The following is a 17,342-nucleotide window of genomic DNA, read 5'->3' as shown; positions in this document are numbered from 1 at the left end:
GTCCATAAAACAGCGCTCCTTCTTCTTATTGGCTCTTATTATCCGTCAATCAAATACAGAGCACGGACTTCCTAACCTGTGATTGGTCGTGCTGTGAGTAAGCCACGCCCTCTAAAACCAGCCAGTCTCCAACTTTTTGCCCGAAAGCTGAAATGAAATTCCTGGAGAGATCAATTGAGTTTTCTCTTTTTCTGTGTGGATGTTTTTAAAGACTTTAACGGACAGGTGCGTCAACATGGCCCCAATGAGCTTCCGTAGTTTCTCTGCGTGAAATATTGTCAAAGGTAAGTCTGGAAACTTTGACCATAAAAAAGAAAACGCGTTGTTTTAATGAAAAAGGAAAAAGCGGATAATGAAGGCGGCTGTCTTTGAAGTTTATTCTAGAAGGATGTTTACATTTATTTAATGGTCATATTCGTGTTTTTAACGATGAGATAAAATAGTTTAAAGCTCCTTTTCTCGTTTTTTTCCCCAGCAGAGTAAAGAGGGGATGCTCTTTGTGACTTTTTTTTCGAAGAGCTTCATCCTATGAGACCTTTTTAATGGTAAATTATAAACACATATAAAAACATGAGTAATGCCGTGTTTATTGTCTTTAAACTCTGACATGTACAGACACATACTTTTATTTGTGTCCCTTGTTTAAAAGAGTATTTATAAAGAACATACAGCGCAGGTATGGTGATGTAATAACAGCTAATAAAGGCTTCACTGTCACTGACTTTTATGAAGAGACTTTTGTGACTGAAAAGATTTAAAAAGAAAACAGAGCAGCTGGAGTCTGATTGGGGCCCTTATAATCAAACATGATGTGTGTGTGTGTGTGTGTGTGGGGGGGTGATTCTCTTTCGTTTTTCTTTTTTTACTCTTATTAAAAAACTTTGTTTTGTCACTAAACGATGACGCATGCAACACTTAGCAGGCCAACACAAACACGTGCTGTCAGGTGAGGGACGATTCATGGATGCACCCCAACAGTACCAAAAAAGTAGGCCGTTATGGACCCTTTATGTTGGTACCATTCCCAACTTCTGACAGTCGATACGCATTAAAATGGGTACCATACAGAACCGAACTGAACCAGACCGCTTGGTGGAAACTGGGCTCTACTGTCTTTGCAGACTTTGGGCAGTTGCTCTGGTTTAACGTTTTTGAGACCTCAGGGGCCCCATACTGGTCTGGGGTCCCAAGCAGTTGCCTGCCTTGCCTGTTGACAGTCTCTAAAGATGCCGGGAGGAAAATAAATGTGTAATGAAACATTTATACAGCAAACAGAAATGTAAAAAGAAAGGTGCTCGATGTGGTTAGACTGTTCAGAGACAGCTGGTTTCTACAAGGTCACAAACCTCCTCTGCTGCTTGAGTCATCTTATATTTGGACCAAAGCTCAGAAACACAGATGTTTGTTTAGAGCACAGGGGGCGCTGTTTGAAAAGGTGGAGAACATGTCCTCTTTAAATAAAAGTTAGCATTTAGTTTTTAGAGTATTTTTTTGATAGTGGTCAGAATGGGTCGGTGCTGGTTCTGAGCCGGCCGTAGCAGCAGCTCCAGATTGCACAGCTTCCCAGCAGAGCTGTGTTATTAGTTTCTGAATGTTTACTTCAACAGTTCACCACAAAGGTAGGAGGGGACGATCTCCTCATGTTGGACCTTTACACTGTTAATACAGGATCTCTGATTTATGAGGATCTTTGAGCTTTAAATGGAAATAGACACACAGCAGACCCCCCCCCCCCCCCCCCCCCCACTCTGATTCATTCAACAGGAAGTGAGAGAGACAACGAGAAAGTCCGCGTCAGGGATCAGCGGGTTAAACAGCCTTTAATGTTTTCCTAAAACCACATCCTCCTCTCATGGCGGAGGAATGACACTGACAGAGGACGGAAGACTTTGTCTCCGACGCGACAGGAAAATAACTCGTGTTGTTTTCAGCTTCAATAAGAGTTATTTTAATCACCAGTAGTGTCAGAGAGCATCAAAGCTTTGTGCAGTTTGGGCATCGTGTGAATTAGTGATCAGACAGAAGGAAGCGCCCGTCGCTCGTTGTGTTGGACTTGGTTTCAGGATGTTTCTTGATTTTTCTTGTGTTGTATCAAACGGTGCCCTGAAGCTTTATTTCCACCGAGCGGTCGAGTTTGGTTCAGTACAGTGTGGGACGGTTCACCCTGATCTTTCAGCCAATCACACCCATGCTTGGTAATATACCTCAAACCTGCAGCTGCTGCACAAACAGTACTTTAATTTCAATCTTTAAATTATTGATCTGAACACAAGCGAGGATTCAGAGAGGACGAAACAACGTCAGGAAGTGTGAAGCGACAGCTTGACGTCTGATTGGACAGGCACAGGTGCAGACAGGAAGTGAGCATCGACTGTTGTTCAAGAGAAGTTCAGCATCATAACCATCCTGAATATCATCTCTGAAAAACAAGCAAAACATTAAAATAACTGAGGTCAGGGTGATGAAGAAGGTCACAACAGGGCGGGCGGCACAGGAACGGTTTAACGGATATCAAACATCAAAAAGGAAACTCGATGAATTCATGTCCAGTCGTCTCCCTCTGACCTCTGACCTCCTGCGGAGGAAGACATGAATGAATATCTTCTCACAGGAAACAGGCTGCAGGTTGATTGTATGATCATATCTGTGTGTGTGTGTGTGTGTGTGTGTGTGTGTGTGTGTGTGTTTTCAGAAGGGGAGGCAGCATGGCGGAGGGGGAGGAGGCCATGAGTCAGGAGGACTGGAAGGAGAAGTGTTTGGTCCTGGAGGCGCTGCTCATGAAGTTCCGAGTCCAGATCATCAAGATCCGAGAGCTCACCGCGGACAAGGTCTGTGAGAGGAAGCTTTTCATGTCTCTCTGCTGCAGGCTGAGGACATCTCCTGTCTGTCCCTGTGCTGCTTTCACACATGCACAAAACCTAACCTCTAATCCAGAGGTGTGTGTTTTTAATGCTAAATGATTCACTCTGATCCCCGATGACATGTTCCTGCGTGAAGTCGGGGGAGAGGGAGGAAACATTTAGGAAAATTCCTAACGAGGACGCAGGACGGGGTCGGTGACGTCCTGCGTCCTGCGTTCGACCGGTGCGATCACATGTCTCCTGTATCTTCAGTTTGTTCTTCTCCGCTCTGTGCTTGATGTTATATGGATACAATGTCATGCCTCCTGAGGCCCCTCCCCCTTTTCGCTGTCTGACAGGAACATGGTCTCCAGCTGTGAGGTGCAGGTGTGAACAAGCGACGTATAAGCGATGTATAAAAAAAACATCTATTTTAAAAAGTGTCCCAGGTTTAAAGGACTGAGACGCAGAGTGGACGTGTGGGACTCAGAGTCGCAGCCCGGTCTTCCACATGGGCTTCAGAGACTTGATAAAAACCCACCAAAGCCCGTTTCTCTTCCAAAGTCTTTCCAGGAGTTTGTTTTGCCGTCCAGCTGAGTCTGACTCTGTAATTGACTGGAGCTGGGTCAGTCCCATGATGCATTGCGTGGCGGAGCCCTGTGGTCAGACTGCTGTTTACATTAGAGCTCTAATCAGCCTCCCTGGAGAGCAGCTTCAGATCTAGGCCACTGAACAGTTTGGGCCGGCCCAGCTCGGCCAGCTGGGAGGGACGGGCCGCTCCGCACCCAGCAGACACACCACAGCGCTCTGCTATACTTATGAGGACCACATGTTGATGTTTTTTCTTCACTTCAGAGTTTCAATATTTAAAGTCTGTTGGCTCTTGATGTCAGAGCTCACAGCGTCTGGTGCTGAAAGATGAAGCATGACAAGCTGCAGTTCCTCCAGTGTCCACTTGAGGCAGGCTGCAGAAGTCACATTCACACCCAAAATAAACCGCCCATCTTTGTCCCTGAGTCGCCCATTTCTTCAGCACACGCTGCGCAGGGTTTTAACACCTCATCCATGCTGATTGGATGAAGTACAGGAGGTAACTGTGTGTTTCACAGAGGAATAATTATCGATCAATATTTACTGACTGGGTGAAGCAGACGGATTATAAATCTTCTTCTAAATGTCTCCTGGTCTGAACTCTTTGAAACTGCAAACAGCTGCTTCTAACATGTGAGGGAGGGGCTTTAATGAAACAACGTTCATGAGGTTACTTTGACCAACCTTTGTGCTTTAGATCCAAATAATAAAAAAAAAAAAAGAATCCAGCATGTCAACTTTAAATAGTTAGAAAATACCGGACTCTTCCTAATAGAGCCGAATATTGATGTTTGATTTGGGAAAAGCGGCAGAGAGAGACGGAGTGAAAAGGTGAGGCCTCGTATGAAGTGAAGTGTGTGTGTGTGTGTGTGTGTGTGTGTGTGTGTGTGTGTGTGTGCAGAGGAAGTGTGTTGTTTGTTTTCAAACACACTCACTGATATTTAGCATTCAACGTGACTCTGAGCCTTTAAATATAATCGATCCTCAGTTTGATGGTGTGATTTGATTTGTGTCAGCGTCCAATGATGTCATAATCCATCTGTGTTTTTGTCTCCAGATTTCTTTTTAAATTTACCTGGACAGAAAGAAAGAAAGTTCCAGTTTGAAGGTGTTGTTGTCCTAACTGGATGTGTTGGACCCTGAAAGCTGCTCAGAGCTGAGAGGCGTCCACTGAAAGAAGCTTTGTGAGCTGGCTGTTTGGCTGCACAAGGAGGGATGGGGGCGGGTGTGTGTGTGTGTTTCTGTGTGTGTGTGTGTGTGTGTGTGTGTGCATTGGGTGGGCGGGGTTCAGCGGGAGGTTGGCCACAGAGAGCCAGTTGTGGAATTCCAGGAATGAAAGTAGAGGTTGGATCTGATGAGGGAATCGTCTGCAGAGGTGATGGAGAGATTTTCAGAGGTCACGTTTTTGTGTGTGTGTGTGTGTGTGTGTGTGTGTGTGTGTGTGTGTGTGTGTGTGTGTGTGTGTGTGTTTCTGTGTGTGTGTGTGTGTGTGTTTAGTGAAGCAGTAAAGCAGCAGGAGAACTCAACAAAGTGAGGAGTGTTAAAGATAAAGTCGGAGAGAAACGTTTTTCTGTTTGCGTTCACGTATGTGCAGCTTATCGTGAACATGTGTGTGAAAACAAACATTTATTTATTAGTTAGCTACATTCACACACTGATGCAGATTTAACTTTGAATGTTTCTGACTGGCGAGCTGAACCTCACACTGGAGCGTCTGTCAGAATCAAATCTATCATAAATATTTTCTGTGTCATGAAGTCTGAGATTATAAGAACGTCTGCAGATTCTGGTTCAGGACCCAAAGCAGCTCATGAAACACACCCAGGTCTCATTCATGCTAAATATAACAAACAGCAGGCTCTCATAAAGAGGAGCGTATCGTCAGCGTAACACGTGAGTGTGTGTGTGTGTGTGTGTGTGTGTGTGTGTGTGTGTGTGTGTGTGTCGTATACATGCTCTGTAATTATCATGCTGCTCCCTTTCAGATGCTATATCTGTCATAAAGAGAGGCACATGTGGTCGTCTGTGGTGCGGCAGCGGATCTATATAAAGTGTGCACATGTGTGTGCGTGTGTGCGTGTGCGTGTGTGTGTGTGTGTGTGTGTGTGTGTGTGTGTGTGTGTGTGTGTGGAGTACGCCTCTTAAAAAGCAAATATTCTGTTATTTGTTAGAGTTCAGCCTGTTTTTATCAACATGAAAACACACACACACACACACACACACACACACAGATGTGAAAGCACTCGGCTTGCACTGGAATCGTCACACACACACACACACACACACACACACACACACACACACAGTGTGAGCAGACTCCCTCTGTGGTGTCAGGACGGACTCTGTATGCACAGGCGTGATGGAAACTCTGAGCCGCTCCGGCAGGGTGTGGCTGTTTCTGGACCCGGCTCAGTCCACTTCTTCTTCTTCTTCTTGTCTGGAAGTGAACAACAAGCAGAGGAAAGTTGGAGCTCGGCCGTGCCAGTCTGAGCCGGCTGCAGCCGGCCTGCAGCTCAATGCAGCCGGCCCCGCTGCGTGCACTTTACAGAGCGAGACAGACGCACTGCGTCCGAGAGAGAGAGAGAGAGAGAGAGAGAGAGAGAGAGAGAGAGAGAGAGAGAGAGAGAGAGAGAGAGAGAGAGAGAGAGAGAGAGAGAGAGAGAGAGAGAGAGAGAGAGAGAGAGAGAGAGAGAGAGAGAGAGAGAGAGAGAGAGAGAGAGAGAGAGATCTGGAAGCACTCACAGCAAAGGAGCCACAGGTCAGATTCGACGTGTGGCGTGCACCAACATCCACGCCATCGGTGCACCGTGTCCCCTCAGATTAACCCTTTGTGTTTCTGTTTCTCTTTGTGATTATTATTTTGTCACAAACACTCTGATTGGCCCGTTCACTGAAGACAGTTTCATCCATGCACTTTGTTTAGAATTCATATCCAGCTGTACTCCAGATGTCTCGATGTGTTAACGCTGGTTTCCATGACAACAAGTTGATTTCCAAAGGTCTCAAGAAATCGACTTTAGACCGCGATAAAACAACCGACATGTCAGTGGACTCCTTGGACTCGAGCGTACAGATTCGGAGCCGTTTAGCGTCACGTCATATTACAGGTCCTTTTCCTGAGTTATTCACGAGACCACGTTCTCACTGATCAAATTGGACCTGACTTCAGGGTGAAGAGTCCTCAGCTCCGGGTCCAGGTCCAGGTCCCGAATGTGAAGCCACCTCACGCTGAGCTGCTGAACCCTGCAGAAACTCTTTTATGGCTTTACGTAAGCAGGTGAGAAAAGTAAGAAAGGCGTGTTTGATGAACTGTATCAGCAGTGATTGGATCAGTCTGTCTGAGCCTCATCCTCTAACCCAGTCTCATCCAGACACATGAAGCTGAATGTCCTGACCACGCTGCTCGTCGAGTTGCTGTGAGCAGAATTTCCAGCCACATTCCTGAATATTTCCCTCCGAGAAGCTGCCGAGGTTTGACTAAGTTTTCCTGAGAAGACACCGAGCCGCTTCCGCCTCTGTGAGCGGAGGAATTACAGAGGAATGTTCATAGTCATCCCTCTCCTCCTCCGCTACTGCACTGCTCCTCATCCCTGTGTGTGTGTGTGTGTGTGTGTGTGTGTGTGTGTGTGTGTGTGCGCGTGTGTGTGTGTAACACTCTCTCTCCAGGTTCCACACTCTCTGATCTCTGCACACAAAGAGCTGTTTGTACCTTCATAGTTTCGGCTCCTCGTCGTTCTTATGCAACATGTTAATGGTGACGCTCTGCAGAAATGAAACTGACCAATCAGCTCCAAGATTAAAGGGACGATGATTCAAACCACGGTGAGCCAGGAAGCTCTGGCAGCTTGTTGTTGGTCTGCAGTTTCTGGTTGGAGCACGTTCTAGTTCTCCTCATGGTTCTTGTTTCTGACCGAGGAGCCGCTGGCCTGTTGTTTAGTTTTGTTCTCACCTTCTGGAAGGTTCCATGCTTCTCGTGGAACGCCACAGGGGTGCTAAGAGTCCGTTTATGTCACAGCATCAAATCCTGCATGCTGCTTCAAAGACAAAGACAGAGGACTCACGAGCACAAACGTTTTATTGGTCCCAAATGACGCATCCAACACACAAGTCCAAACTCCGGGTGAGGACGAACACGAGGAGACACGAGGAAGGTTTGACGAGCGGCTGACACAGAAACACGCCGATAAAGGAGTCAAACCTTCGATGAGCGTGATCATAAAAATAATATCTGTGTGTTCGGATACTTCATCTGAATCATCTGCAGAACATCTGCTGCTGTTTGTAAGAGAGGATTTATTAACAGGTGAAAACAGGACAACACAGAAGAAGAAGAAGAAGAAGAAGAGAAATGTGAAATATCAGAATCAGATCAGGTGAACTAAACGTTTGTTCTCTTTGTTTCAGATTCAGCAGCTGGAGACTCAGGTGATCGACGCAGAGAAACGAGCGTTCACCGCTCAGCAGCAGGTGAGGATCCAACACACCTGTGCCGTCACTCTGTGTGTGTGCGTGTGTGTTTTACAGAGTGTGTGTGTGTGTGTGTGTGTGTGCAGGCGCAGTGGATGGAGGAGAAGCTGAAGGTTGCAGACGGCCCGTCCGGAGACTCGGAGGTGCGTTTGTTTCAGAGGTGTCAGGAGCTGCAGGTGTCGCTGCAGGAGAGGGAGGAGGTCATCGCCCGGATGGAGCTGCAGCTGGAGGAGCAGGTAGGACGCACGCCGTGAGGACGCCCGGCGGTAGACCCGGTGTCCACACTCTCTACACGTGCAGAGTGTGTGTCATGGAAGGTGTTTGACTTCGGAGAAACGCGGCTGATGTTTGTTCTTCCTGCAGAAACAGAACCGACTTCAGGACGCAAAAACTGTGGAGGAGAAAGCCGCGAAGATCAAGGAGTGGGTGATGCTGAAGCTGTCAGAGGTAGAGGAGAGCAAAAAGATCAAATCACGTTTCCTTCAATCGTTCGGTACGTTCAGATGTTTCTCTTGTGTAGTTCGAGGTGGAGAACGCCGCCTTAAGAGAAACCAACAAGCTGCAGGAGGCTCAGATCGAGGAGTTACAGACACAAGTGCAGGGTGAGAGGTTTATCATAGAATAACCCGATCATGTCCACACACACACACACACACACACACCGTGTCTAACAGAGCTACGTGTGTGTGTGTGTGTGTGTGTGTGAGCAGCGTTTGAGCAGAAGTGTGCAGCCGGAGCAGGAAGAGGAGTCCATCATCGGCCGGGCGAAGCTCAGCGTCTCAGCAGTCTGACGTTCGGCTGTTTCCAGGTGAGGGGGAAGAGTCCGCAGGTGATGACCGGGCCCGCCCCCTCCCAGAGGACCCTCAGCACCCAGGGCGAGACGGAGGAAGGGGACAAAACAGGTGAGTCTCCTTCAGCCACGCATGAGGATTCTGAGGTATGGGTCAGGTAACCCCCCCCCCCCCCCCCCAGTCGTGACGAAATCCTCTCCGTCTTCTGCTTCGGACAGAGAGAAGCGCTCCTCAGACCTCCTCCTCAGGATCAGACCCTGAGCTCCACAGACCCGATCACTCTGGAGTCCTGCAGGAGGACAGCGCCTCTGAGAGTCAGGGGGACAACGTGTGTGGAGCGGAGTCCAGGGGGGTCTCTTCAGTGCTGTCCAGCGCTGCATCAGAGGGGGAGGGAGGGGGAGGAGAAGGGGGGGAGAGAGGCCTGGAGTTCAGCCGGCCGGGCAGTGAGACGTACCTGACGGCTTCAGACGACAGCAGCTCGCTGTTTGACGACGACATGCAGCGTGCTGATCGTCCACGCTTCAGCCTGCAGGGGGCGTCAGAGGGGGGGAGTCAGGGGGGAGACGGGGAGACTCAGAGGGAGGACTGCACCTCCGAGGAGCTCAACAAACGTTTCCAGTCTCACAGGCTGGACTCGTCGTCTTCCTCCAGCGAAACAAACACTCCCGCCCTCACCCCAAAACGCCCCAACGCCCCTCAGGACCCGAAGGACACGCCCGCCTCCCCCAAACAGCCCCGCCTGCGGACCCCAGCAGGGTTCGGCCTGATGAACGTGGCGCTGGCTAAGAAACACCTGAGCCAGCCCCCGATCAGCCGAGAGACGTCGCACGGGCAGACACGCAACGCTCTGAGCATGCTCCGCCCCCTCCGACCCTTCGAGACAGACTTGGACCAGGAGCAGGAGGTCGTCATGGAAACGGAGAAGGACGCACCCACGTTGCCAGGCCTGCAGAGCTCGCCGGGTCCTCCTGACCGCGGCGCAGAGAGGCAGGACGGTGACGGCTCGGCGCCAGGATGCAAACCTCCGACGCCGCCCCTGCACAGACTGCCGTCCTGGGTGAGATCACAGCTGCCGTTACCGGCGCTTTACTGACCCAGTCGTCATAGCAACGCCCATCACGCACATCGAGTAGTGCCTCATTCACGCATCGGTATCTTCAAAGTTTGAAATGATGCTTTCGATGTTTCCGCAGGAGAGTCGTATCTACGCTGTGGCTAAATCGGGGATCAGACTGTCGGAGACGTCGTGCTCAGACGCTGCCAGTAAAGGTGAGGACACCTGTCCACATCTGTCTCACCTGTCCACATCTGTCTCACCTGCAGAGACTCATCTGTGATCTGTGTTCCAGACTCGTCCCTGCAGTCCTCATATCCAGCCTTTGTCATGTACACCTCTCTGGTCTATAGAAACATGACCACGCCTGTGTACACCACTCTGAAGGGGGTGAGTAATCTGACCGCCTCGTCGAGAAACACCTGCGTTCACATCTGACGGCGTTTTTGTTTTTGTTTTTCGGCCCCGCAGAAAGCCACCCTGCTGAGCAGCAGTCCGTTCTCCGACGACTCGTCCAGCTCCGACGAGTCCTCGAGCTCCGGAGAGGAGGACGGCTCCGTCTGCAGCTCGCGCGCCTCCTCCAGCTCCCGCAAAGACGGCAGCCCGGGCAGCCCGCGCTCGCTCAAGAGAGGTGACGCGATAAATCATGGAATGGTTGCATCAACTTTTTAAATCATTAACTGAAAGTGTTGATAATAACTTTCATACAGACATGCAAACTTTTTTGATTGGCTCTTAATTATTTTGTGTGTAAAAGTATTCGGTACAAAAGTCGAGAAAAGATGCACGTCGTCGTGCGAAGAAGACGGCTCGCACGCTGCTCATATTTCAGATCATTTCTGAGTTTATTCAGAGCAATCAAAAGAATGTGTTGATGGAAGTGCGTCCCCTCTCCTCCTCCAGCCGTGTCCATGTCCTCGATGACCTCCGAGAGCGACTACGCCATCCCTCCTGACGCCTACTCCACCGACACGGAGTGCTCCGAACCCGAGCACAAGCTGCCCAAGACCTGCTCCTCGTCCAGCGACAACGGGAAGACGGTGAGTCTGTGTGAGCGGCTTCCTGCAGGTCGGGACTCAACCGTTACCCAGAATGCATCACCTTCAAATGCTTCTGTGTTGCATGCTGTCAGCGAGGAGGTTCCTGGTTCGAATCCCCGTCTGGCAGGAGCCTCTCTGGGTTTGCATGTTCTCCCCGTGCCTGTGAGGGTTCTTTGTCTGTTTAAGTGTGTGTGTGTGTGTGTGTGTGTGTGTGTGATCTGAAGGAGCCGATGGAGAAGTCGGGCTACCTGCTGAAGATGGTGAAGACCTGGAAGAAAACCTGGAAGAGACGCTGGTTTGTCCTGAAAGACGGAGAGCTGCTCTACTACAAATCACCTGTAGGTCGAACGAACGCTTCCCTCCGATCGCTCCAACGTGTCACAGGAAGATCCGTTTTAGAATGAGTTGTTTTTTTTGTTCCATTTGAAATGTTTCCTTCAGAGTGACGTGATCAGGAAACCTCAAGGTCAGATCGAGGTCAACGGCAGCAGCAGCATCGCCCGCGGCGACGGAAAACAAATCCTCCAGGTGACTCATCAGAGACGAGCTCATGAATCCAGACGTAGAGGAGGACGAGTCTTTACTCTGTGTGTGTGTGTGTGTGTGTGTGTGTGTGTGTGTGTGTGTGTGTGTGTGTGTGTCGTGTGTGTGTGTGTGTGTGTGTGTGTGTGTGTGTGTGTGTGTGTGTGTGTGTGTAGATCGTGACGGGGAAGCGCGTCTACTACCTGAAGGCCGACTCTCCTAACCTGCTGGACGAGTGGCTCAGGACGCTACTGAGCGTGCTCAGACTGAAAGCTGCCAGTCCGCTCTTCACCCAGCCCGACATCCGGCCCAGCATGAAGGGGCCGCTCGTTAAGGTCACCAGCTGAACAACAAACATAATTACACCTGTTATGTTCCACGTTAGGCTCCGCCCCCCCCCCTGATCTAAAAGATGGTTCCTCTCCTGCAGGTGAAGCACGGATACTCAAAGAGGGTATGGTGCGCGCTCATCGGGAAAACTTTGTTTTACTTCCGCAGCCAAGACGACAAGGTGAGAAACTTAAAGATCGATAGAATCAGGAAGGAACAAACGACACGTCTGCAGTCGTGTTTTTAACCAAACGCCGCCTCGAGTGCAGAGCCGATACGAGGAGGCGGGAGGAGAAACTCCGCGTGATGTCAGTGTGTGTGTGTGTGTGTGTTCGCAGTTCCCTCTGGGTCAGATCAAGCTGTGGGAGGCCCGGGTGGAGGAGGTGGACAGGTCGAGAGATTCAGACGACGACCTGAAGGCGTGTGGGCGGGGCTTACAGGTGGCGCCTTTTACCATCGCCATCCACCCGCAGGAGCAGGGGCCGACCTACCTGCTGATCGAGAACAAGCAGGAGAAGGTTTCATCTCATCTCCTCTGAAAAACAGCAGATACCAGCTTCACCCCTCCGTCCTCGCTGACGTGTGTGTGTGTGTGTGTGTGCGTGCCTGTGTGCGTGTGTGTGTGTGTGTGTGTGTGTGTGTGTGCGTGCGTGTGTGCGTGTGTGTGCAGGACTCGTGGCTCTTCCATCTGTCTGTGGCAGCAGGAACCTCGGTGGGAACCGTCGGCACCGACTTCGAACAGCTGCTGGGAAAACTCTTCAAACTGGACGGAGATCCCAGTCAGTGTTTGTTCTGTTCAGGCGTGTGTGTGTGTGTGTGTGTGTGTGTGTGTGTGTGTGTGTGTGTGTGTGTGTGATCTGATCATTCAGTCTGTCTGACCACATGTTTGTGTTTCAGACTCTCCCATCTGGAGACATCCCGTGCTGTGTTTCAGTAAAGAAGGTCTGTCGTCCCCTCTCACCACGCTGCCCTCCCTCGCTCTGCAGACCGAGGCAGTGAAGCTCTTCAAGGTACACACACACACACACACACACACACACACACACACACACACACGCACACACGCAGAGTGTGTAAGGATTGTTCACGTCTCGCTCTCCTCAGACTTGTCAGCTGTTCATCAACGTGGCCATCGACGCCCCGGCCATCGACTACCACGTGTCCCTGGCTCAGAGCGCCCTGCAGGTGTGTCTGACGCACCCCGAGCTGCAGAACGAGTTCTTCTGCCAGCTCATCAAGCAGACCCGCAGGAGGCAGCCTCAAGGCCACCCGGGACCCCTGCAGGTCTGGACTCTCACCACACGGGGGCAGCAACACATTTTATAACAAGCATATTGCACTTTAACATGACATTAGTATTAAAACTTGTTGCTGAATCCAGACAGTGACAGAATCATTTCCATATTTATTTATTATTATTTCTGAGGGTTCTTTCAGTTTGAAATGCAAAAAAAAAAAACAGAAACTCAAGAGTGAAGAGAAAATTCAGACGTGTGACCACAAGAGGGCGCCCAGGTTCACCTCCTTAATCTCTTCTACAGCGGAATGATTTCTCCAGAGCAGGATTCAAAAACAAACTCATGAGTCATCTCACAGCGCTCCGTGTGTGTGTGTGTGTGTGTGTGTGTGTGTGTGTGTGTGTGTGTGTGTGTGTGTGTGTGTGTGTGTGTGTGTGTGTGTGTGTGTGTGTGTCTTTCAGGGATGGCAGTTCCTCGCTCTGTGTGTTGGACTGTTTCTGCCTCAGCATCCGTTCCTCTGGCTGCTGCAGGTTCACCTGAACAGACACGGGGACTCCAGGTGAGTCCGAGGCGTTTCCTTTCCTGCGTGTCCTTCTTTATCGAGTGTCACCTTAACTTAACTTAACTGTGCGTCCCATCACCAAAGAGTGAAAATAAAGAGTGAGAAGATCTATTCAAAAAAGAAGCCCAAGATCGATCTGGTCTCAATGAACAGAGTCTATGAGACAACACATATCGTACACATCATTCCTCCCTTTTGATTACATCTTATTGACACCATATGATACTTGGGACATGTTCTTAAATGTGTGAGCAGTCACAGTAAAACAATGACAATGTGTAACTTCATAAAGGTACAGCATATCAATATTTACGGATTATAGTCTTCTTCATCTTCACTGTCGCTGCTGGACTCTCACAGTTCTTAACAACAGGGGAAGTCATGGTAAGGAGTAGATATAACCCGAGCGCTGGTGCAGGAACAACACAACAACCAAAATCAGCAGCACAGCTCCAATAAACAGCAACTTTAAGAGTCATCACATCCTGCAGTGGGACCCAAATATGAGCCTTTGGGGTCTTGATGAGTAAAACAGACAGAAGGGTTAACAAAGAGGTTGAGACCATTATTATTATTATTATTATTTTCACATGTACACTGATTGAGTTTGAACACAAAAACATCGGTGCAGTGAAGGTGTGAGGATCACGAAGAACATCATAACTTCCGTCACATTCTTCCCCCGGGGTTAAGATTCAAAGTCTGAGTCATTTCTTTTCCAGAGAAAAGTCTGAGTGTTGTTGCTTTCCCACAGTAGGAAAACGGAAGTGGAAACGTGTACTGAGGCGGGATAGGGAATCAGCAAGCCGTTAGAAGGAGCGGCAATAATCCACAAACTATGCAGCTTTCATTATTCATCCTTCCTGGCCTCCACTCGAGCAGCCAAATGCACGAGGTGACAGGGTCTCCCCCAAAGGGACAACCACAAGGGGAGGCACAAGGTGGTAAAGACCACGGCTCAACTCCTCGGGGTCATTATGGGGCTGGATGAGGGGCAGCCAATGGGGGCTCTCCAGTGGCTGGCGTGAATCCAAGTGGCCATCTCTGCGACCTAACGGACCTAACCGGCACTGATAACCGGTATGAACTCCCGGCGGGGCGCACAGCTGACCCTCCTCAGTCCTCCGTTGCAGGAACATACGATGAAAAAAAGCCTGTAGCTTCGTCTGCTCAGCCGTTCATTAAAACACATCATGAACACGCTTGGGATGGTGATCAATAACTTCATCATCGTTTCAAACATCATCATCATCAATTTTCTCACCTTTATTTTGATCCGTTAAGTCTGTTTGACTGTTGAGGACGTTTTAAAGAGGACATAATCTCCCTCCTCTTTTCAAACAGCGCCCCCCTGTGGTCTAAATATAACCTGAATCAAGCAGCAGAGGAGGTTTGTGACCCTGCAGAGACCAGCTCTCTCTGAACGCTCCGTTTTGGGGTGTGTGTCTCTTTAAATGCAATAAGCCCCGCCCCCTGAGTTTTCCCAGTAGACATCCTGTCAGACCCGGGTTCAAACCTGGACCCTCCTCACTGCGAGGGGACAGACGTTCACCCTGTGTGTGTGTGTGTGTGTGTGTGTGGTTGTCAGGACTGAGGTGGGTAAATATGCCATCTACTGCCTGCGCTCCGTGGAGCGGACTCAGCAGAGAGGAGAGCGGCAGGGGAGACCGTCCCGCATGGAGATCCTGTCCATCCTACTGAGGAACCCCTACCATCACTCTCTGCCCTTCAGCGTGCCCGTCCACTTCCTGAACAACACCTACCAGGTACACACACACACACACACACAAACACAATGATGGAGTCTGTGTGCAAACGTCCCGCCCCTTCCTCTAACACAGACTCCTGAAAGCTCAAAGGTTCCTCAGCAGAACCGTTCCTGTGTCGGTTTGAATCCCACGCTCAAAGTTATGAAAGGAACCTTTGTCTTCGTTTGCTCGTCTCCTCTGATAATCTGGTTCACGCAGCGCTGCAGCCTCATTGGTCGACAGAGCTGTCAATCATGTATGTTTTTTTTTTAAAGGGTCAGCTAAACTTGTGGGAGACGAGAACAGTTTACATGAATCAGCGTGATGAGAACTAAATGTTTGATTTATGTTTGAGAGAATCTTTGACTCATCCGTTTACATTGAGGAGGCGGAGCCTATGACCTGTACGACCTGTTTTGTCCTCCCTTCGTTCTGTCACCTGTCAGGCCGGCCTTCTGTTTGTGTCTGAGAACAAGACAGGACGACGAGTGAAACCTGCCAAGAGAGCGTGTGCTGACATGAATGTGTCTGTTCAATCTCACCGTTGATTAAACCGCCATTTATTACAGCTCCACCGCACCTTTCTCTCTCTCTCTCTCTCGTTTACTGGAAGTCATGACATCATAACCTGCAAACCTTAGAAACGTCTCCCGCCGTGATTGAGCGCCTTTGACTTGTTATCAGACATTAACCTCGGTGAGAATAACCCGTGTTCCAGCTGGAGAGCGACAGCGGCGTTTAAGAATGACGATTACAGACGTCCGCCCCCTGCTGGCGTGCAGAGTTATTCCCTCGCCCACATTTGCAGAACGAACGCGGTGGTTGGCCGTCGGTCGGCGTCCCAGCGGCGTGTCTTTTAAAGGTTGATGATGTGTCGTCACAGGTGGTGAGCTTCGACGCTTCGACCACGGTGGACGAGCTCCAGTCTCGTCTGAACCAGGACACCAGCATGAGGAAGACCGGACTCTCCGGGTTCAGTTTGTACACCGACGACCCGACGGGGCGAGAGCTGGAGCACTGCCTGCAGGGGGGCGTCAAGGTGCTTCTTCTTGCTCGTGCGACTTTCTGACCACAATCGATCAGAGACGGATTTATTAAACCCGTCTACTTCCTGTCCTCTGCAGATCTGTGACATCATCTCCAAATGGGAGCAGGCGTCGAAGGAGCAGAACACGGGCAAATCGGAGAACACCCGGACAGTGCGCCTCACCTACAAGAGCAGGTACATTCCCTTTCTTCACCGTGATCCTGATCCACAGGGGGGGTCTCGCTCAGACCCGACCCGGATCAACCCGTCTGGCACTTCAGAGTCCTCACCCACAGCACGCCACCTCACCCACAGCACGCCACCCCAACCATCCTCCACCTATAAATCCCTCCCTGCCCTCGCTCCTCAGTCCCTCCGGTCCGGCTCTTCATCCCCCACACGAGACTCCGCCCCCACTCTCTGTAACACCGAGAGAAGCGACCATGGCGTGCATAAACAAGTTTATACAGTGATGATGCATCGTATCCGTTATAAGTTGACTCAGTGTCTCCCCCTGGTGGATCAGGGGCTCTGTGCACGTCCTCTCATATCTCTACAGATCAAACAGAGACATGGTCTAACTGTGTGTCTGCAGGTTGTACTTCTCTCCCCAGGTGAGGGGGGAGTCTGAGCGCGAGCGGCTGCTGCTGGCCTATCAGACGAACGAGGCCATCGTAGCGGGACACTTCCCCGTCAACAAGGAGCTGGCTCTGGAGATGGCCGCCCTGCTGGCTCAGGTCTGACACTGATTCATGCACACCTCTTCATCACACACAGACCTTTTCTTTTTTTTATGACAGTTAGAAAAAAACGGTGGTTGTTCGATTTCGATCAATATATATATTTTTTTTTTTTTTTTGTGAGTGCAGGTGGAGTTCGGGGATTTTGAGCGTCCATTCTCGGCTCCCGGATCAGCCCAGACCAAGTCCAACCAGACCCTGAAGCAGGTTCTGGACAGATTTTACCCCAAGCATTACCGCAGGAGCACGTCTGAGGAGCAGCTCAGGTACAAGACGCAGACTCCCGCTCGTGGTCGTCCTGCGTCGCCTTCGAGAGCTCACATTTCAAACGCATGCACGTGAAAGATCCGACCTCTCTCTCTCTCTCTCTCTCTCTCTCTCTCTCTCTCTCT

General features: G+C 50.1%; 1 protein-coding gene across 1 annotated transcript; it reads left to right on the top strand.

Moving 5' to 3' along the window:
- Nucleotides 1-83: 83 nt before the first annotated feature.
- On the top strand, nt 84-17,297 carry plekhh2 (pleckstrin homology domain containing, family H (with MyTH4 domain) member 2). Its single transcript, XM_079363314.1, has 26 exons — nt 84-284; nt 2,693-2,828; nt 7,836-7,898; nt 7,985-8,134; nt 8,262-8,345; nt 8,419-8,500; nt 8,609-8,800; nt 8,908-9,746; nt 9,883-9,958; nt 10,039-10,133; nt 10,215-10,374; nt 10,647-10,783; nt 11,008-11,121; nt 11,225-11,311; nt 11,482-11,640; nt 11,736-11,816; nt 11,974-12,153; nt 12,306-12,414; nt 12,533-12,645; nt 12,740-12,919; nt 13,335-13,432; nt 15,024-15,201; nt 16,067-16,222; nt 16,308-16,405; nt 16,806-16,947; nt 17,080-17,297. The coding sequence occupies exons 2-26, from the start codon at nt 2,706-2,708 to the stop codon at nt 17,290-17,292; spliced, it is 3,909 nt and encodes a 1,302-aa protein (XP_079219440.1). The 5' UTR covers nt 84-284; nt 2,693-2,705; the 3' UTR covers nt 17,293-17,297.
- Nucleotides 17,298-17,342: the final 45 nt, after the last annotated feature.

Source organism: Symphodus melops, assembly GCF_947650265.1.
Source record: "Symphodus melops genome assembly, chromosome: 15".
NCBI classification, from domain to species: domain Eukaryota; kingdom Metazoa; phylum Chordata; class Actinopteri; order Labriformes; family Labridae; genus Symphodus; species Symphodus melops.
This window is presented reverse-complemented; position numbering and strand designations above follow the sequence as displayed.

What these genes read in the sequence shown, in the direction of transcription:
- plekhh2 (XM_079363314.1), top strand. Translation starts at nt 2,706, where the DNA reads ATGGCGGAGGGGGAGGAGGCCATGAGTCAGGAGGACTGGAAGGAGAAG. An exon ending in GGAGGAAGGGGACAAAACAG is followed by an intron (nt 8,801 to 8,907) that starts GTGAGTCTCCTT and finishes TGCTTCGGACAG; the next exon opens with AGAGAAGCGCTCCTCAGACC. An exon ending in TGTACACCACTCTGAAGGGG is followed by an intron (nt 10,134 to 10,214) that starts GTGAGTAATCTG and finishes TCGGCCCCGCAG; the next exon opens with AAAGCCACCCTGCTGAGCAG.